The sequence below is a fragment of the Heterodontus francisci genome, chromosome 25 (assembly GCF_036365525.1).
Source record: "Heterodontus francisci isolate sHetFra1 chromosome 25, sHetFra1.hap1, whole genome shotgun sequence".
Lineage (NCBI taxonomy): Eukaryota > Metazoa > Chordata > Chondrichthyes > Heterodontiformes > Heterodontidae > Heterodontus > Heterodontus francisci.
The window spans coordinates 21567954-21590249 of NC_090395.1; the positions used below are offsets into that span (position 1 = coordinate 21567954).

At 46.7% G+C, this 22296-nt stretch overlaps 1 protein-coding gene across 11 annotated transcripts in view; it reads right to left on the reverse strand.

The window, feature by feature from the left end:
• Nucleotides 1–22296, reverse strand: part of LOC137383779 (trichohyalin-like) — a 251631-nt gene that overhangs the window by 61971 nt on the left and 167364 nt on the right. For 9 of the 11 annotated variants that reach the window (XM_068056969.1, XM_068056972.1, XM_068056968.1 and 6 more), the window contains 9 exons: nt 22048–22105; nt 20637–20821; nt 16055–16112; nt 14956–15140; nt 13147–13351; nt 11286–11470; nt 6710–6767; nt 4950–5134; nt 367–424 (listed from right to left, as the gene is read on the reverse strand). In XM_068056969.1, coding sequence (XP_067913070.1) covers nt 367–424; nt 4950–5134; nt 6710–6767; nt 11286–11470; nt 13147–13351; nt 14956–15140; nt 16055–16112; nt 20637–20821; nt 22048–22105 — 1177 coding nt within the window. The remainder of the gene's footprint in view (nt 1–366; nt 425–4949; nt 5135–6709; nt 6768–11285; nt 11471–13146; nt 13352–14955; nt 15141–16054; nt 16113–20636; nt 20822–22047; nt 22106–22296) is intronic. The other 2 variants (XM_068056971.1, XM_068056970.1) reach the window with 2 other exon arrangements.

A 22296-nucleotide genomic window follows, 5' to 3' on the forward strand; every position in this document is an offset into this window, starting at 1 on the left:
TTAATTCATGGTCTTTGTCTATCTCCAGTCAAATAAAGTTGATATAAATATTGCTTCCCTTTAAGATGTGACGGAGTTCTGATTCCTGAACTCTTCCTTTCAGACAAGGTGCCCACCTGGTGACTGTGAATCTGGTCTGCAGATTCTGCCATTATTTCACCCTCTCCCCTTTCCCAATTCTCATCCACAATCAGTGTAACTCAGTCACTGGCAGTCAGTCCCTGCCCACAGTCTGAGCACACTGATGGTACATGAACCTTCACTGCTCTCCCTGTGGGTGCTATCCATGTACCAGATCTCACCCTCACACACACATGGGCTGTGACTGAATGCCCCCTTTTCCCTGCTGTGTCCATCCCTCATTACCTGTGGATCAGCTTCGTCGGAACGCCGTTCCTCACTGCCGGAAGATTGATCCTGCTCTCTGTAATAAAACCAAAGACAAGGAGAGACTGTCAGTGATAGTGACAGGGAGAAGGGTTACTGGGGACATTTATCGTTAGATTTCCTCACTCACCGGGACCTCAATCCCAAATCCCAGACCAGGTCCCCTCTTCCTGCTTTTCATCAGGGTTTTCCAGGGATTGGGAACTGCAGTCACTCACTGTCTCAGTGTGAGGCTCAGTCTGACTATTCACACGGTCCCTGTGTACACAGTGTGTGTTGCGTGTATGCTTTGTGTGGGACATGTACACGGTGTGCAAGTTGTGTACATAATGCGCAGGGTAGTTATTGGAACAATTTATTCTGGAACCAACAAGGGAACAAGCAATACAAGATTTAGTGAAGAGTAATGAACCAGAATAAATTAATAATCTGCCATAAAGGATCATCTTGTAAATATTGATGATGATGTGATTCAATTGAATATCAGAATTGACAGGGGGAAGCAAGAGTCACAAAGCAAGGTTTTTAGTTTAGGAGAGACAAACTTCAAAGGAATAAGAATAACATTGACCACAGTAAACAGGGCTGAGCTGTTAATGGATAATTCTAGAGGGAAACAATGCCAAGTATACAAATAAACTTTTATTATTCATTTATGGGATGTGGGCATCGGTGGCCAGGCCAGCATTTGTTGCCCATCCTTAATTGCCCTTGAGAAGGTGGTGGTGAGCTGCCTTCTTGAATCGCTGCAGTCCATGTGGGGCAGGTAGACCCACAGTGCTGTTAGGAAGGGAGTTCCAGGATTTTGACCCAGCGACAATGAAGGAACGACGATATAGTTCCAAGTCAGGATGTTGTGTGGCCTGGTGGGGAACCTACAGGTGGTGGTGTTCCCATGCATTTGCTGCCCTTGTCCTTCTAGTTGGCAGAGGCCGCGGGTTTGGAAGGTGCTGGCTAAGGAGACTTGCTGCAGTGCATCTTGTAGATGGTACACACTGCTGTCACTGTGCGTCGGTGGTGGAGGGAGTGAATGTTTGTAGATCGGGTGCCAATCAAGCGGGCTCCTCTGTCCTGGATGGTGTCGAGCTTCTTGAGTGTTGTTGGAGCTGCACCAATCCAGGCAATTGGAGAGTGTTCCTTCACACTCCTGACTTGTGCCTTTTAGATGGTGGACAGGCTTTCGGGAGTCAGGAGATGAGTTACTCGCCTCAGGATTCCCAGCCTCTGACCTTCTCTTGTAGCCAAGGTATTTATATGGCTACTCCAGTTCAGTTTCTGGTCAATGGTAACCCCCTAGATGTTGATAGTGGGGGATTCAGCAATCGTAATGCCGTTGATTGTCATGGGGAGATGGTTAGATTCTCTATTGTTGGAGATGGTCATTGCCTGGCATTTGTGTGGCGCAGATGTTACTTGCCACTTATCAGCCCAAGCCTGGATATTGTACAGGTCTTGCTGCATTTCTGCACGGACTGCTTCAGTATCTGAGGAGTTACAAATGGTGCTGAACATTGTGATCAGCGAACATCCACACTTCTGACCTTACGACGGAGGGAATGTCATTGGTGAAGCAGATGAAGATGGTTGGGCATAGGACACTACCCTGAGGAACTCCTGCAGTGATGTCCTGGAGCTCAGATGAATGATCTCCAACAACCACAACCATCTTCCTTTGCATTAGGTATGACTCCAACCAGCAGAGTGTTTTCCCCCTGATTCCCATTGACTCCAGTTTTACTCGGGCTCCTTGATGCCATATTCGGTCAAATGCTGCCTTGATGTGAAGGGCCGTTACTCTCACCTCTTTTGTCCATGTTTAAACCAAGGCTGTAATGAGGTCAGGAGCTGAGTGGCCCTAGCGGAACCCAAACTGAGCATCACTGAGCAGGTTATTGCTGAGCAAGTGCAGCTCGATAGCACTGTTGATGACACCTTCCATCACTTTACTGATGATTGAGAGTGGACTGACAGAGCAGTAATTGGCCGGGTTGGACTTGTCCTGCTTTTTGTGTACAGGACATACCTGGGCAATTTTCCACATTGCCAGGTAGATGCCAGTGTTGTAGCTGTACTGGAACAGCTTGGTTAGGGGTGTGGCAAGTTCTGGAGCACAGGTCTTCAGTACTATTGCCAGAATATTGTCAGGGCCCATAGCCTTTACAGTATCCAGTGCTTTCAGTCGTTTCCTGATATCATGTGGAGTGAACTGAATTGGCTGAAAACTGGCATCTCTGATGCTGGGGACATCCGGAGGAGCCTTGTATGGCGTTTCAAGTGCTCATCTAAATACTTTTTAAATGTTGCGAGGGTACCTGCCTCTACCACCACTTCAGGCGTGTGTTCCAGATTCCTACCACCCTCTGGGTGAAAATGTTTTCCTCAAAGCCCCTCTAAACCTCCTGCACCTTACCTTAAATCTATGCCCCCTGGTTACTGATCCCTCCACTAAGGAAAAAAGTTTCTTCCTATCTAACCTATCGATGCCCCTCATAATTTTGTACACCTCAATCATATCTCCCCTCAGCCTTCTCTGCTCCAAGGAACACAACCCTAGCCTTTTCAGTCACTCTTCATAGCTGAAATGCTCCAGCCCAGGCAACATCCAGGTGAAACATCTCTGCACCCTCTCCAGTGCAATCACATCCTTCCTATAGTGTGGTGCCCAGAACTGTACACAGTACTCCAGCTGTGGCTTAACTAGCGTTTTATACAGCTCCATCATAACCTCCCTGCTCTTATATTCTATGCCTCGGCTAATAAAGGCAAGTATCCCATATGCCTTTCTAACCACCTTACCTACCTGTGCTGCTGCCTTCAGTGATCTATGGACAAATACACCAAGGTCCCTCTGACCCTCTGTACTTCCTAGTGTCTTATTCCCTTGTCCTGTTAGTCCTCCCAATATGCATCACCTCTCACTTCTCAGGATTAAATTCCATTTGCCACTGCTCCGCCCATCTTACCAGCCCATCTATATCGTCCTGTAATCTAAGGCTTTCCTCCTCACTATTAACGACACCACCAATTTTCGTGTCATCTGCAAACTTACTGATCATACCTCCTATGTTCACATCAAATTCACTAATGTGTGCAGATTAGGCAGATAATTATGTTAATCTGCGTGTAACTCCCTCCCATGTGGTGCCATTATTGTGATTTTTCCAGCTCAGAATTCATTGTAGAATAACATCTAGCAGCAGTTTGGTGTCAGCTGTGACTCAGTTCGGTCCGAGCTCACTTGCCTCTGAAGCACAATGTTCTGGTTTCAAATTGCACTCCAGGACTTGACTGCAAAACACAAGGCTGACACTCCAGTGCTGTACTGAGGGAGTGCTGCACTGTTGGAGGTGCTGTCTTTTGGATGAGATGTTAAACCGTGGCCTCTTCTCTCCTTACAGGCGGATGTAAAGATCCCATGGTACTTTTTCAAAGAAGAGCAGGGTTGCTACCCTCGGTATCCTGGACAATATTTATCCTACCATCAACAGTACAAATACAGATTATCTGGTTATAATCATATTGCTGTTTATGGGATCTTGCTGTGTGCACACTGGCTGCTGTGTTTCCAACATTACAACAGTGACTATACTTTAAAACTACTTCCTTGGCTGTGCTTTGAGACACCTGAGGTCATCAAAAGCATTCTGTAAACGCAAGGATTTTTTTCTTCTTGCTCCAGCCATAATTCACCTCCCCTTTAAGGGGGACAAGCTGGCTTTAAGTGGTGTTAGTCTCTCATGATTTTAGGTCCCTTCCTGTGGTGTGCAGATTCTCAACAGCCCGGCCAACACTGGCTGTATCCTCCAATCATGTTAATGAACAGGCAGCACAAAGTTACCGTACTGTCTGCATCAGTAGAAACAGGTGCAGGTTAATTCCCCCATCAGGAGCCACGTGGCTATTTTGGGAAGTAATTGAGTTTTACACTTTTACCACTTAACTCCCCTTGTGCAGTGAAGCAACCCTGGTCAACCAATGAGGCAAGAGAAAGTATCAAATGAAAAGAAAAGGCTGGCACAAATACAAGTAAAACTGCAAATTCAGCAGATTGAGAGAGTGAGACTGGGTTAGAATGAAAGTAATAAGAGGACACAAAGAGAATGGTAACAGCAGGAATGTGGGATCATTAAGGACAGATGCAGGTGAGAATATACTGGCCAATAAGGAAATGGCTGACTTGTTAAATGAGTACTTTGTATCCGATCTCATTGTAGAGGAAGAGGTTAGAATACCAGTGGTAGAAGGAAACACAAGCATAAAATAAGGGGAAGAATTTATTGGATGGCTGAACAGGCTCCATGTGTTGAATAGTCCATCACTGTTCCTATGTAATACTGCTGGGAGAGAATTCAGGAATTCAACCTTCAAATCATAACTTGGTGGAGATCCTGCCCCATGGTGCTGTGGGTGAGAGAGATTGGAGGACAAAGTAGTTCATCATGTGTGTTCTCGGGAAGGACCTGCAAATGTGTGTGTGGCGTCGGATTGGAGGATACAGGGATGGGGAATGACTGACATGATCAAATGCACCATGGGACACACACCTCCTGGGGATCTCTTACCCTTCTTTCTCCTCTCGTTGAGCTGCTTCCTCCTGTTGACCCACCAGCCGATCCTGGGCCTCCTGAAACTCCTGTTGGATCTGCTCCAGCCGCATCTCCAGCTCCTGATTGGTCAGTTTGAGCCTCTCGATCTCAGTGATGGCCTCATCCTGTTTATTGCGCAGAGAGACAAGCTCAGCCTGCAACTGAAAGGGAGGAACACACAAAGGGGTCGCATTCAATCAACAATGAAAAATATATTGGGTGGCGCAGTGGTTAGAACCGCAGCCTCACAGCTCCAGCAACCCAGGTTCAATTCTGGGTACTGCCTATGCAGAGTTTGCAAGTTCTCCCTGTGATCGCGTGGGTTTTCGCTGGGTGCTCTGGTTTCCTCCCACAGCCAAAGACTGGTAAATTGCCCCTAGCATAGGTAGGTGGTAGGGGAATTGAGGGAAGGTGAGGATGTGGTAGGAATATGGGATTAATGTAGGATGAGTATAAATGGGTTGATGGTCGGCACAGACTCGGTGGACCGAAGGGCCTGTTTCAGTACTGTATCTCTAAATAAAAAAAATTAAATATCCTCTCACACAATGTATTCTAAACCACCTCTATTTATCTCCATCTCTCTGTCAGTCTCTAATATCTCTGACTCTCAGTCTCTCTGTGTCTCTCATATTTCCAGCCTCACTGTTTCTCTCCATCCCTCCATCAGAATCTAATCACAGACGTGCTCACAGGCTGCAGGATCCAGCATTTCAACTCCCCACCCAATTTCACACCCCAACACACAAGAATCGTGCTGGGAAACTCGTGAGACTCCAGAGAGAAATTGGCACAAATGCTTTCACCCCAATTCTCTCCCTCTGCAAACACCCAAAAATGGCTTCCTCACACAGTAACTGATTACCTGGCACAATTAACTCCAGAATACAGGTAACATGAAGCGAGGGGAAACAGTTATATAACTGAATATCCACTGAAATGTGGCTGTCTCGATAAAGTATATTTTTGAGTTCTCTGTCAAAATCAAAGAAAATATCTCTCATTGATGCAGAAAGTTGAAGAACATATTTAATTCATGGTCTTTGTCTATCTCCAGTCAAATAAATTTGATATAAATATTGCTTCCCTTTAAGATGTGACAGAGTTCTGATTCCTGAACTCTTCCTTTCAGACAAGTTTAGTTTCAAGATACAGCTCTGAAACAGGCCCTTCGGCCCACCGTGTCTGTGCCAACCATCAACCACCCATTTATACTAATCCTACACCAATTCTATATTCCTACCACATCCCCACCTGTCCCTATATTTCCCTACCACCTACCTATACTAGGGGCAATTTATAATGGCCAATTTACCTATCAACCTGCAAGTCTTTGGCATGTGGGAGGAAACCGGAGCACCCGGAGAAAACCCACGCAGACACAGGGAGAACTTGCAAACTCCACACAGGCAGCACCCAGAATTGAACCCGGGTCGCTGGAGCTGTGAGGCTGCGGTGCTAACCACTGCGCCACTGTGCTGCCCTAAAGGTGCCCACCTGGTGACTGTGAATCTGGTCTGAAGATTCTGCCATTATTTCACCCTCTCCCCTTTCCCAATTCTCATCCACAATCAGTGTAACTCAGTCCCTGGCAGTCAGTCCCTGCCCACTGTCTGAGCCCACTGATGGTACATGAACCCTCACTGCTCTCCCTGTGGGTACCATCCATGTACCAGATCTCACCCTCACACACACATGGGCTGTGACTGAATCCCCCCTTTTCCATCCCTCATTACCTGTGCATCAGCTTCATCGGAACGCCGTTCCTCACTGCCGAGAGATTGATCCCGCTCTCTGTAATAAAACCAAAGAAAAGGAGAGACTGTCAGTGACAGTGACAGGGACAAGGGTTACTGGGGACATTTATTGTTAGATTTACCGGGACCTCAATCCCAAATCCCAGACCAGGTTCCCTGTTCATCAGGGATTTCCAGGGATTGGGAACCACAGTCACTCACTGTATCAGTGTGAGGCTCAGCCTCACATTCTTTTTATTCATTCATAGATGTGAGCATGTTTACCAAGGCCTGCATTTGTTGCCCATTCCTAATTGCCCTTGAGAAGGTGGCAGTGAGGTGTGTTTTCGAGCCACTGCAGTCCATGTGGTTTAGATATACAAACAGGAACGGAGTTGTAGCATTTTGACCAGGCAGCAGTGAAGGAATATAGGAGCAGGAGTAGGCCATTCAGCCCATCTAGCCTGCACTGCCATTAAATATGATCATGGCTGATCGTCCACTTCAATGCCTTTTTCCCACACTATCCTCATATCCCCTTATGTCATTTGTATTTAGAAATCTGTCAATCTCTGCTTTAAACATACTCAATGACTGAGCTTCCACAGCCCTCTGGGGTAGAGAATTGCAAAGAATCACAACTCTCTAAATAAACTCTCCTCACAGCACACATTCCCACCTAGTTTTGTGTCATCCGTGAACTTGAAAATATTACATTTGGTCCCCAAATCCAAATCATTGATATATATTGTGAACAGCTGGGGCCCAAGCACTGATCACTGCGGTACCCCACTAGTCACAGCCTGCCAACACGAGAATGACCCGTTTATTCCTACTCTCTGCTTTCTGCCTGTTAACCAATCCTTATTCTATGCCAGTATATTACTTCCTATCCCATGTGCTTGAATTTTGCTAACCGACCTCCTGTGGGGGACTTTATCAAAAGCCTTCTGAAAATCGAAGTATACCACATTCACCGACTCCCCTTTATCAATTCAATTCGTAACATCCTCAAAAAACTCCCAACACGTTCGTCAAACATAATTTTCCATTCATAAATCCATGTTGACTGTGCCCAATCAGATCATTATCATCCATGTGTCCATTTATCACAGCCTTTCGAATAGATTCTAGCATCTTCCCAATGACTGAACAGCGATCTAGTTCCAAGTCAGGATGGTGTGTGACTTGTAGGGGAACTTGTAGGTAGTGGTGTTCCCATGTGTCTGCTGCCCTTGTCCATCTAGGTGGTAGAGGTCGCGGGTTTGGAAGGAGCTGTTGAAAGCGCATCTTGCAGATGGTACACACTGCTGACACTGTACGTCTTTGATGTAGGGAGTGACTATTTAAGGAGGTAGATGGGATGCTGATCAAGCGGGCTGCTTTGTCCCGGATTGTGTCAAGCTTCTTGAGTGTTGTTGAAGCTGCACTCATCCAAGCAAGTGGAGAGCATTCCATCACGCTCCTGACTTGTGCCTTGTAGATAGTGGACAGGCTTTGGGGAGACAGGAAGTGAGTTACTCACCGCAGAATTCTCAGCCTTTGACCTGCTGTTGTAGCACAGTATTTATGTGGCTGGTCCAGTTAAGTGTCTTGTCAATGGTAACCCCCAGGATGTTGATTGTGGTGGTTTCAGTGAGCTAATGCCGTTGAATGTCAAGGGAAGATGGTTAGATTATTTCTTGTTGGAGATGGTCATTGCCTGGCACTTGTGTGGTGTAAATGTTAATTGCCACTTCTCAGTGTAAGCCTGAATGTTGTTCAGTCCTTGCTGCTTGTGGACATGGGCTGCTTCAGTATCTGAGGATTCGTGAATGGCACTGAACACTGCAATCATCAGCGAACATCCCCACTTCTGGCCTTATCATGGAGGGAAGGTCATTGATGAAGCAGCTGAAGATGTTTGGACTAGGACACTACCCTGAGGAGCTCCTGCAGTGATGTCCTGGAGCTGCAAATATTGGCCTCCAACAAGCATGAGCATTTTTCTTTGTGCTAGTTATGACTCCAACCAGTGGAGAGTTTTCCCATTGACTTCACTTTTGCTTGGGCTCCCACACTTGGTCAAATGTTGCCTTCATGTCAAAGTCAGTCACTCTCACCTACCTCTGAAACTCAGCTCTTTTGTCCATGTTTGGACGACGGTTGTAATAAGGACTGTAGCCAAGTGGACCTGGCAAACCCTAACTGAACATTGGTGAATGGGTTTTTGCTGTATAAATGCTGTTTGATAGCACTGCCAACAATACATTGCATTATTTTGCTGATCATGGAGAGTAGACTGATGGGGCAGTAATTGGCCAGATTGGACTTTTGTGGACAGGACATACCTGGAAAATTTTTCATATTGTAGGGTAGATGCCAGTTTTGTAGCTGTACTGGAACTTTTGTACGGGGTGGGGGCAGCGAGTTCCGGAGCACAAGTCTCCAGTACTACAGCCGGGGTGTCATCAGGACCCATAGCCTTTTCTGTGTCCAGTGCATTCAGCCATTTCTTAATATTGCATGGAATGAACCGAATTGGCTGAAGACTGGCATCTGTAATGTTGGGAACCACAGGAGGAGGCTGAGATTGATCATTCACTCCGCACTTCTGGCTGCAGATGGCTGCAAATGCTTCAGCCTTGTCTTTTGCAAAGATGTGCTGGGCTCCTCCATCATTGAGAATGGGGATATTTGTGGATCCTCCTCCTCCAGTTACTTGTTTAATTGTCCACCATCATTCACACCTGGATGTGACAGGATTACAGAGCTTTTATCTGTTCCATTGGTTGTGGGATCGCTTAGCTCTGCTCTGTCTATCACATGCTGCTTCCGCTGTATTGCATGCATGTAGTCCTGTGTTGTAGCTTCACCACGTTGGCATTGCATTCTTAAATATGCATGGTGCTGTTCCTGGAATACTCTCCTGCACTCATCATTGAGCCGGGATTGGTTCCCTGGTGTGATGGTAATGGTCGAGTGAGGGATATGTTGGACAATAAGATTCTAAATTGGGGTTGAATATAATTCTGCTGTTGCTGATGGCCCACAATGCCTCAGTTTTGAGCTGCTAATCCTGGTCTGAGGCTATCCCATTTATCATAGTGGTAATATCTTTCAGGACTCAGCCAGCTTGGTCAGTAGTGATGAACCCGGTACCCTTGGTGATAGGCACTGACGTCCCCCATAAAGAGTACATTCAGTGCCCTTGCTACCCTTGGGATTTCTTCCAAGCACTGTTCAACATGGAGGAGGACGGATTCATCAGCTGAGGGAAAGCAGAAGGTGATAATCAGCAGGACGGTTCCTTTTCCATATTTGACACATTGCCCTGAGACTTCATGTGGTCCAGAGTCAATGTTGAGGACTCCCAGGGCCACTCCCTCTGATGGGTCTGTTCTGCTGTTGGGACATGACATACCCAGGGTTGATGATGGAGGAGTTTGGGACATTGGCTGAAAGGTATGATTCAGTGAGTATGATTGTCAGGTTGTTCTTTGACTAGTCTATGGCCCAGCTCTCACACTTTTGTCAAAAGTCCCCAAATGTTAGTGAGGAGGTCTTCGCAAGGTTGACTCGGCAGGGTGTGCCTTTGTTGTTTCCGGTGCCCAAGTCAATGTCAGGTGGTCCCACTGGTTTTATGCTTATTTGACTTTTCTGTACCAGTTTGGACACAAATGTGTAGCTTGCTAGGCCATTTCAGAGGGCAGTTAACAGTCAACCATATTGGGTCGGGGGTCACATGTAGGCCAGACCAGATAAGGATGGCGAATTTCCTGCCCTAAACGACGCTAGTGAACTAGATTAGTTTTTATGATAATCCAGAAGCATCATGATCATCATTATTGAGACTAGCTTTTTATTCCATCCCCATCTGTTCACAATGTCTGTGTGTACCCAGTGTGCTGGGTGTGTGCACAGTGTGTGGCATGTGTGTGCATTGTGCGGAGTGTGTACAGAATGTGCAGGGTGTATGCACAGCCTGCGGGTTGTGTACAAAGTGTGTGTACATGGTGTGTGAGGTATGTACATGGCATGTGGGGTGTCTGCGCCATGAGTGGGGTCCGTATGCCATGTGTAGGGTGTGGACAGTGTGTGCGACATATGTGCACAGGGTGTTGGGTGTTTACACAGTGCACGGAGTGCATGTTGCATTTGCAGGTTGTGTACGCAGTGTATGATGTCTGTTCGCAGTGCATGATGTATGCTGGTTACCCACACTGTGTGTGTGGCCATACACAGTGCCTCAGGTGTGTATGCTGTGTGTGGGTTCTGCACATAGTGTGCAGGGTGTGTTCACAGTGCTAGGGGTGCGTACACTGTGTGCGGAGTATGTATGCAGTGTGCAGGGTAGGTACTCAATAGACAGTGTGGGCTGTGTATAGTGTATGTGGGGTTTGTACAAGTTGCACAGGATGTGTACACAGTGTGCAGGGTTAATATACAGTAAATGTTGTCTGAACACAATACACATATGTGTAGACAGCATGTGGGTTATGTACACAGTGCACGGGGTGTGTACTCAGTGTGCGGAGTGTGTATGCCGTGTACAGGGTATGTACTCAGTACACAGAGTGTGTACAGGGTTTCTTACCGTTCTTTCTCCTCTCGTTGAGCTGCTTCCTCCTGTTGACCCACCAGCCGGTCCTGGGCCTCCTGAAACTCCTGTTGGATCTGCTCCAGCCGCATCTCCAGCTCCTGATTGGTCAGTTTGAGCTTGTGGTTCTCAGTGATGGTCTCGTCCTCTTTACTGCGCAGAGAGATAAGCTCAGCCTGCAACTGGAAGGGAGGAACACACAAAGAGATCACATTCAATCAACAATTAAAAGGCAATCACCAATTATCACCAAGCTTCACAAACAGCAGATTCTATATCCCTTGCTGTGAAATCTCACCCACCCCAATCTATCAGCACCCTGGCATCGTGGGGGCAAAGGAACAGGGGGAAATGTTGCCAAGGGCCATTGGGCAGTGGCCTGTCCAAAAGGAAGGCTGCAGCTGGCGATGGGGGCACGACTGTCAGATTTTGAGCCCACTGGCAATGAGGGACAACACCCTCCACAGGAAGGACAGAACCCTGAGCAACAGGAGGGCACGGGAGAGGAAATAGGGGCAGAGTGGCAACAGAGGCCAAACCCTCATCACAGGATCTACTGCTGGAGGCGGAGCCACCTGGAGATGACAGAGACCCAGAGACGGAGGAGACTGCGAATCTCCAGGCAGATGGTCACATAGATCTGGAACCTCGTCACCAAAGACCTCACACCTCACAACACTGGTCACCATGACCCAGCAAAGTCACTGTGGCCCTGCACTGTTTCACTTCTGGCTCATTCTAAGGATCAGCTGTGGATCTTACAGGTATCTCACAAACAGTTGCACACCACTGCATTTTGCTGGTTACTGATGCTCTCTTTGCCAGAGCTGGACAGTACATTCATTTCACAACAGCTGCACCCTTGCAGGAAGAGAGCCATTGCATTTTGCTGTCATCGCTGGATTGCTCCAGGCATCATTTATTGCACCCATGTGGCCATCAAGGCACCGAGCGACTGCCCACTCAGATTCATCAACAGGAAGGGCTTCCACTCCCTCAACGTTTAACTTGTCTGTGACCACAACAAGACCTTCCTCCATTTTGCGCTTGTTTTCCTAGCATCTGCCATGAGTCCTTCATCCTCTGGCCTTCCAAACTGCCTCAGATATTCTCTCCAACCCACTTGCCCCTCTGCTGCTCTGGATGGCTTTGGCACAATCAGCAGATTTCTCCCTCAGGACAACCAGCAGCCTCAGTGATGGCGGGTGTGGGGAGTCTAAATTGGTCCCACACTTCATCTAACCTGCCTCTGTTCACATCCCCACTGGTTCTAATTGCACAGAAATCTCACCATTAAAGGCTCATCCTGTGAAAATCATGACTTTAGTCAGTTTTTCCCCGGAGGTGGGTTTCCAGCCCGGAAACAAACCCGGCTCCTTTTTCCCACCTCCGTGGTGAAAATTCAGCCCACTGTCTCTCAATCTCTCTCTCTCTCTCTAACCACACCCGACCTCCCCATCAGACTCTAATCCCAAAAGTGGTGCCAAGGTTGCAGTATACAGTAGGTTAATTCCCCAGCTAAATTCCAAGACCACCCCACTAGATTCTCATGGGGAAACTTGTGAAACTTATGGTCATTATCCAAGTATCGGCCATTCTGTGTATTTGACTTCCCTCAATATTCTTTGCTTTGACTTTTCCCTCAAGCTGCAGCCGACACAAAGTGAAACATAAAGCAGGTGACAGCCAGTCTCTGATCCAGAGTGGGTTTAATTATGGCTGGGACCCTTTGACCCTCTGCTCTATGAGGAGATCTGAGTGTCTCTGTGGAGACGGCAATGGGTAAAGCAGTTCCTGCAGGACTGAGGCCTTCCTGCGGGTCTAACAGTGGAGAAGCCTGGTTCCCAGGCCCAGCTACCTCTTTGACTCTCTCTGCTGTTTCGTCTCTTGCTGAAGTTGTTGTTGTTTCCTCACAGGCTCCATCTCCATCACCTCCAGTCCCCACCGTCACTTCCTGACCTTCGACCCTCAGGTGAGGGAGCCCAGAATCCTCTCCCAGGGGGTCCGGTTTGCTGGAAGCATTGCGAGTCACACGGCGTCGGATGGAGCGAGTTCTCTGAAGTCTGTGGAGCAGGAATTACAGCGGGAGAATAGCGTTACTTTGTGTTTACCAGCAGTGACGATAACAGGGCAATTGCCACTGGTAACCAGCTCTGTAGTCAGGAGGAAGGGTTCAGGGAGATAGTGAACTCTGCATTATAGGAAGAAGTGGAGGCAAAAGAGGGGATAGAGAGCAGATTCTCTAGGATGCTGCCTGGTCTGAGAAAGAAAGATACACAGAGAGACTTAGAAAATTGTGGCCATTAGCATTAGAACAGAATAGAATACAGGATGATTTAATGGAAAGATGTTTAATGTTATGAATGGATGGGACAGAATAGATGGAAATAAGGGATTCAGGGTTTTCTGGCGGGCTTTTAAAAAAGGTGGAAAACCCTGAATCTGTCTGAAGTTGGGAAGCTGCTGTTCCTGATGTCAGCACCAGTCAGCTGTGAAGCTCCACATGCTTTTTTTAAAATGACAGTCTGAAAGAAGATGACATGGGAAATTTTCCATCTCTGGAATATGTACATGGGATGGATGGCATCCTTTGGTGGGCCAGATCCTAGTCTGAGGGATGTAAGTTGGACACCTCTGCATTAAAATTACTTCATTGGCTTAAAACACTTTGAGACACCTGGTTTCATTTTGTGTAAACCATAATTCACCTCCCCTTTAAGACGTATAAGCTGGATTTAAGTGGTGTTAGTCTCATGATTTTCGGCCCCCTTCCTGTGGTGTGCAGCCACTGAACAGCCCGGCCAACACTGGCTGTATCCTCCAATCATGTTAATGAACAGGCATCACAAAGTTACCGTACTGTTTGCATCAGTAGCAACAGGTGCAGGTTAATCCCCCATCAGGATCCACACGGCTGTTTTGGGAAGTAATCGTGTTTTACCCACAATAGCTCCACTTGTGCAGTTAAACAACCCTGGTCAATAAACAAGGTGAAAGACAGGATCAAACAAAAAGAAAATGCTGACACAAACACAAGGCAAACTGCAAATCCAGCAGATTGGGAAAGTGAGACAGGGGTAGAATGAAAGTAATAAGAGGAGCATAAAGAGAAAACAGAAAGAAAATATCTAGGAATATCAAAACTGACAGTAAAAGTCTTTATTAATACATGAACACAAAGAGAATGGTAATGGCAGGAATGTGGGTTCATTAAAGACAGATGCAGGTGAGAATATAATGCCCAATAAGGAAATGGTTGACTTGTTAAATAAGGATATTGTATCTGATCTCATTGTAGAGGAAGAGGTTAGAATATCAGTGGTCGAAGGGAACACAAACAGAAATTGAAGCGAAGAATTTATTGGATGAAGCCATGAATTAATTGAATGTCTGAACAGGCTCCATATGTTGAATGGTCCATCACTGTTCCTATGTAATACTGCTGGGAGAGAATTCAGGAATTCAACCTTCAAATCAGAACTTGGTGGAGTTTCTGCCCCATGGTGTTGTGGGTGAGAGAGATTGGAGAACAAAGCAGTTCATAATGTGTGTCCTCAGGAAGGAGCTGCAAATGTGTGAGTGGCGTCGGAATGGCGGATACAGGGATGGGGAGTGACTGAGATGATCAAATGCACCATGGGACACACACCTCCTGGGGATCTCTTACCCTTCTTTCTCCTCTCGCTGAGCTGCTTCCTCCTGTTGACCCACCAGCCTATCCTTGGCCTCCTGAAGCTCCTGTTGGATCTGCTCCAGCTGCATCTCCAGCTCCTGATTGGTCAGTTTGAGCCTCTCCATCTCAGTGATGGCCTCATCCTGTTTACTGCGCACAGAGACAAGCTCAGCCTGCAACTGGAAGGGAGAAACATACAAAGGGACCGCATTCAATCAACAATGAAAAATAAATCCTCCCACATAATGTATTCTAAACCACCTCTATTTATCTCCATCTCTCTGTCAGTCTCTAATATCTCTGTCTCTCAGACTCTCTGTGTCTCTCATATGTCCAGCCTCACTGTCTCTCTCCACCCCTCCATCAGAATCTAATCACAGACGTGCTCACAGGCTGCAGGATCCAGCATTTCAACTCCCCACCCAATTTCACATCCCAACACACAAGAATTGTGCTGGGAAACTAGTGAGACTCCAGAGAGGAATTGGCACAAATGCTTTCACCCCAATTCTCTCCCTCTGCAAACACCCAAAAATGGCTTCCTCACACAGTAACTGATCATCTGGCACAATTAACTCCAGAATACAGGTAACATGAAGTGAGGGGAAACAGTTATATAACTGAATATCCACTGAAATGTGGCTGTCTCGATAAAGTATATTTTTGAGTTCTCTTTCTAAATCAAAGAAAATATCTCTCATTGATGCAGAAAAGTTGAAGAACATATTTAATTCATGGTCTTTGTCTATCTCCAGTCAAATAAAGTTGATATAAATATTGCTTCCCTTTAAGATGTGACAGAGTTCTGATTCCTGAACTCTTCCTTTCAGACAAGGTGCCCACCTGGTGACTGTGAATCTGGTCTGAAGATTCTGCCATTATTTCACCCTCTCCCCTCTCCCAATTCTCACCCACAATCAGTGTAACTCAGTCCCTGGCAGTCAGTCCCTGCCCACTGTCTGAGCCCACTGATGGTACATGAACCTTCACTGCTCTCCCTGTGGGTGCTATCCATGTACCAGATCTCACCCTCACACACACATGGGCTGTGACTGATACCCCCCTTTTCCCTGCTGTGTCCATCCCTCATTACCTGTGGATCAGCTTCATCGGAACGCCGTTCCTCACTGCCGGAAGATTGATCCTGCTCTCTGTAATAAAACCAAAGACAAGGAGAGACTGTCAGTGATAGTGACAGGGAGAAGGGTTACTGGGGACATTTATCGTTAGATTTCCTCACTCACCGGGACCTCAATCCCAAATCCCAGACCAGGTCCCCTCTTCCTGCTTTTCATCAGGGTTTTCCAGGGATTGGGAACTGCAGTCACTCACTGTCTCAGTGTGAGGCTCAGTCTGACTATTCACACGGTCCCTGTGTACACAGTGTGTGTTGCGTGTATGCTTTGTGTGGGACATGTACACGGTGTGCAAGTTGTGTACATAATGCGCAGGGTAGTTATTGGAACAATTTATTCTGGAACCAACAAGGGAACAAGCAATACAAGATTTAGTGAAGAGTAATGAACCAGAATAAATTAATAATCTGCCATAAAGGATCATCTTGTAAATATTGATGATGATATGATTGAATTGAATATCAGAATTGACAGGGGGAAGCAAGAGTCACAAAGCAAGGTTTTTAGTTTAAGAGAGACAAACTTCAAAGGAATAAGAATAACATTGACCACAGTAAACAGGGCTGAGCTGTTAATGGATAATTCTAGAGGGATATAATGCCAAGTATGCAAAGAAACTTTTATTATTCATTTATGGGATGTGGGCATCGGTGGCCAGGCCAGCATTTGTTGCCCATCCTTAATTGCCCTTGAGAAGGTGGTGGTGAGCTGCCTTCTTGAATCGCTGCAGTCCATGTGGGGTAGGTAGACCCACAGTGCTGTTAGGAAGGGAGTTCCAGGATTTTGACCCAGCGACAATGAAGGAACGACGATATAGTTCCAAGTCAGGATGTTGTGTGGCCTGGTGGGGAACCTACAGGTGGTGGTGTTCCCATGCATTTGCTGCCCTTGTCCTTCTAGTTGGCAGAGGCCGCGGGTTTGGAAGGTGCTGTCTAAGGAGCCTTGCTGCAGTGCATCTTGTAGATGGTACACACTGCTGTCACTGTGCGTCGGTGGTGGAGGGAGTGAATGTTTGGAGATCGGGTGCCAATCAAGCGGGCTCCTCTGTCCTGGATGGTGTCGAGCTTCTTGAGTGTTGTTGGAGCTGCACCAATCCAGGCAAGTGGAGAGTATTCCTTCACACTCCTGACTTGTGCCTTGTAGATGGTGGACAGGCTTTGGGGAGTCAGGAGATGAGTTACTCGCCTCAGGATTCCCAGCCTCTGACCTTCTCTTGTAGCCAAGGTATTTATATGGCTACTCCAATTCAGTTTCTGGTCAATGGTAACCCCCTAGATGTTGATAGTGGGGGATTCAGCAATCGTAATGCCGTTGATTGTCATGGGGAGATGATTAGATTCTCTATTGTTGGAGATGGTCATTGCCTGGCACTTGTGTGGCGCAGATGTTACTTGCCACTTATCAGCCCAAGCCTGGATATTGTACAGGTCTTGCTGCTTTTCTGCACGGACTGCTTCAGTATCTGAGGAGTTACAAATGGTGCTGAACATTGTGATCAGCGAACATCCCCACTTCTGACCTTATGACGGAGGGAATGTCATTGGTGAAGCAGATGAAGATGGTTGGGCATAGGACACTACCCTGAGGAACTCCTGCAGTGATGTCCTGGAGATCAGATGAATGATCTCCAACAACCACAACCATCTTCCTTTGCATTAGGTATGACTCCAACCAGCAGTGTTTTCCCCCTGATTCCCATTGACTCCAGTTTTACTCGGGCTCCTTGATGCCATATTCGGTCAAATGCTGCCTTGATGTGAAGGGCCGTTACTCTCACCTCTTTTGTCCATGTTTAAACCAAGGCTGTAATGAGGTCAGGAGCTGAGTGGCCCTGGCGGAACCCAAACTGAGCATCACTGAGCAGGTTATTGCTGAGCAAGTGCAGCTTGATAGCACTGTTGATGACACCTTCCATCACTTTACTGATGATTGAGAGTGGACTGACAGGGCAGTAATTGGCCAGGTTGGACTTGTCCTGCTTTCTGTGTACAGGACATACCTGGGCAATTTTCCACATTGCCAGGTAGATGCCAGTGTTGTAGCTGTACTGGAACAGCTTGGTTAGGGGTGCGGCAAGTTCTGGAGCACAGGTCTTCGGTACTATTGCCAGAATATTGTCAGGGCCCAAAGCCTTTACAGCATCCAGTGATTTCAGTCGTTTCCTGATATCATATGGAGTGAACTGAATTGGCTGAAAACTGGCATCTCTGATGCTGGGGACATCCGGAGGAGCCTTGCTATGGCGTTTCAAGTGCTCATCTAAATACTTCTTAAATGTTGCGAGGGTACCTGCCTCTACCACCACTTCAGGCGTGTGTTCCAGATTCCTACCACCCTCTGGGTGAAAATGTTTTCCTCAAAGCCCCTCTAAACCTCCTGCACCTTACCTTAAATCTATGCCCCCTGGTTACTGATCCCTCCGCTAAGGAAAAATGTTTCTTCCTATCTAACCTATCAATGCCCCTCATAATTTTGTACACCTCAATCATATCTCCCCTCAGCCTTCTCTGCTCCAAGGAACACAACCCTAGCCTTTTCAGTCACTCTTCATAGCTGAAATGCTCCAGCCCAGGCAACATCCAGGTGAAACTTCTCTGCACCCTCTCCAATGCAATCACATCCTTCCTGTAGTGTGGTGCCCAGAACTGTACACAGTACTCCAGCTGTGGCTTAACTAGCGTTTTATACAGCTCCATCATAACCTCCCTGCTCTTATATTCTAGGCCTCGGCTAATAAAGGCAAGTATCCCATATGCCTTTCTAACCACCTTACCTACCTGTGCTGCTGCCTTCAGTGATCTATGGACAAATACACCAAGGTCCCTCTGACCCTCTGTACTTCCTAGTGTCTTATTCCCTTGTCCTGTTAGTCCTCCCAATATGCATCACCTCTCACTTCTCAGGATTAAATTCCATTAGCCACAGCTCCGCCCATCTTACCAGCCCATCTATATCGTCCTGTAATCTAAGGCTTTCCTCCTCACTATTAACGACACCACCAATTTTCGTGTCATCTGCAAACTTACTGACCATACCTCCTATGTTCACATCAAATTCATTAATGTGTGCAGATTAGGCAGATAATTATGTTAATCTGCGTGTAACTCCCTCCCATGTGGTGCCATTATTGTGATTTTTCCAGCTCAGAATTAATTGTAGAATAACATCTAGCAGCAGTTTGGTGTCAGCTGTGACTCAGTTCGGTCGGAGCTCACTTGCCTCTGAAGCACAATGTTCTGGTTTCAAATTGCACTCCAGGACTTGACTGCAAAACACAAGGCTGACACTCCAGTGCTGTACTGAGGGAGTGCTGCACTGTTGGAGGTGCTGTCTTTTGGATGAGATGTTAAACCGTGACCTCTTCTCTCCTTCCAGGCGGATGTAAAGATCCCATGGTTCTATTTCAAAGAAGAGCAGGGTTGCTACCCTCGGTATCCTGGACAATATTTATCCTACCATCAACAGTACAAATACAGATTATCTGGTTATAATCATATTGCTGTTTATGGGATCTTGCTGTGTGCACACTGGCTACTGTGTTTCCAACATTATAACAGTGACTATACTTTAAAACTACTTCATTGGCTGTGCTTTGAGACACCTGAGGTCATCAAAAGCATTCTGTAAACGCAAGGATTTGTTTCTTCTTGCTCCAGCCATAATTCACCTCCCCTTTAAGGGGAACAAGCTGGCTTTAAGTGGTGTTAGTCTCTCATGATTTTAGGTCCCTTCCTGTGGTGTGCAGATTCTCAACAGCCCGGCCAACACTGGCTGTATCCTCCAATCATGTTAATGAACAGGCAGCACAAAGTTACCGTACTGTCTGCATCAGTAAAAACAGGTGCAGGTTAATTCCCCCATCAGGAGCCACGTGGCTATTTTGGGAAGTAATTGAGTTTTACACTTTTACCACTTAACTCCCCTTGTGCAGTGAAGCAACCCTGGTCAACCAATGAGGCAAGAGAAAGTATCAAATGAAAAGAAAAGGCTGGCACAAATACAAGTAAAACTGCAAATCCAGCAGATTGAGAGAGTGAGACTGGGTTAGAATGAAAGTAATAAGAGGACACAAAGAGAATGGTAACAGCAGGAATGTGGGATCATTAAGGACAGATGCAGGTGAGAATATACTGGCCAATAAGGAAATGGCTGACTTGTTAAATGAGTACTTTGTATCCGATCTCATTGTAGAGGAAGAGGTTAGAATACCAGTGGTAGAAGGAAACCCAAGCATAAAATAAGGGGAAGAATTTATTGGATGGCTGAACAGGCTCCATGTGTTGAATAGTCCATCACTGTTCCTATGTAATACTGCTGGGAGAGAATTCAGGAATTCAACCTTCAAATCAGAACTTGGTGGAGTTTCTGCCCCATGGTGCTGTGGGTGAGAGAGATTGGAGGACAAAGCAGTTCATCATGTGTGTCCTCGGGAAGGACCTGCAAATGTGTGTGTGGCGTCGGATTGGAGGATACAGGGATGGGGAATGACTGACATGATCAAATGCACCATGGGACACACACCTCCTGGGGATCTCTTACCCTTCTTTCTCCTCTCGTTGAGCTGCTTCCTCCTGTTGACCCACCAGCCGATCCTGGGCCTCCTGAAACTCCTGTTGGATCTGCTCCAGCCGCATCTCCAGCTCCTGATTGGTCAGTTTGAGCCTCTCCATCTCAGTGATGGCCTCATCCTGTTTACTGTGCAGAGAGACAAGCTCAGCCTGCAACTGAAAGGGAGGAACACACAAAGGGACCACATTCAATCAACAATGAAAAATATATTGGGTGGCGCTGTGGTTAGAACCGCAGCCTCACAGCTCCAGCAACCCAGGTTCAATTCTGGGTACTGCCTATGCAGAGTTTGCAAGTTCTCCCTGTGATCGCGTGGGTTTTCGCTGGGTGCTCTGGTTTCCTCCCACAGCCAAAGACTGGTAAATTGCCCCTAGCATAGGTAGGTGGTAGGGGAATTGATGGAAGGTGGGGATGTGGTAGGAATATGGGATTAATGTAGGATTAGTATAAATGGGTTGATGGTCGGCACAGACTCAGTGGGGCGAAGGGCCTGTTTCAGTACTGTATCTCTAAATAAAAAAAATTAAATATCCTCTCACACAATGTATTCTAAACCACCTCTATTTATCTCCATCTCTCTGTCAGTCTCTAATATCTCTGTCTCTCAGTCTCTCTGTGTTTCTCATATTTCCAGCCTCACTGTTTCTCTCCATCCCTCCATCAGAATCTAATCACAGATGTGCTCACAGGCTGCAGGATCCAGCATTTCAACTCCCCACCCAATTTCACATCCCAACACACAAGAATCGTGCTGGGAAACTAGTGAGACTCCAGAGAGAAATTGGCACAAATGCTTTCACCCCAATTCTCTCCCTCTGCAAACACCCAAAAATGGCTTCCTCATACAGTAACTGATTATCTAGCACAATTAACTCCAGAATACAGGTAACATGAAGTGAGGGGAAACAGTTATATAACTGAATATCCACTGAAATGTGGCTGTCTCGATAAAGTATATTTTTGAGTTCTCTGTGTCTCAATCAAAGAAAATATCTCTCATTGATGCAGAAAAGTTGAAGAACATATTTAATTCATGGTCTTTGTCTATCTCCAGTCAAATAAAGTTGATATAAATATTGCTTCCCTTTAAGATGTGACAGAGTTCTGATTCCTGAACTCTTCCTTTCAGACAAGGTGCCCACCTGGTGACTGTGAATCTGGTCTGAAGATTCTGCCATTATTTCACCCTCTCCCCTCTCCCACTTCTCACCCACAATCAGTGTAACTCAGTCCCTGGCAGTCAGTCCCTGCCCACTGTCTGAGCCCACTGATGGTACATGAACCCTCACTGCTCTCCTTGTGGGTACCATCCATGTACCAGATCTCACCCTCACACACACATGGGCTGTGACTGAATCCCCCCTTTTCCATCCCTCATTACCTGTGCATCAGCTTCATCGGAACGCCGTTCCTCACTGCCGGGAGTTTGATCCCGCTCTCTGTAATAAAACCAAAGAAAAGGAGAGACTGTCAGTGACAGTGATAGGGACAAGGGTTACTGGGGACATTTATTGTTAGATTTCCTCACGCACCGGGACCTCAATCCCAAATCCCAAATCCCAGACCAGGTTCCCTGTTCATCAGGGATTTCCAGGGATTGGGAACCACAGTCACTCACTTTATCAGTGTG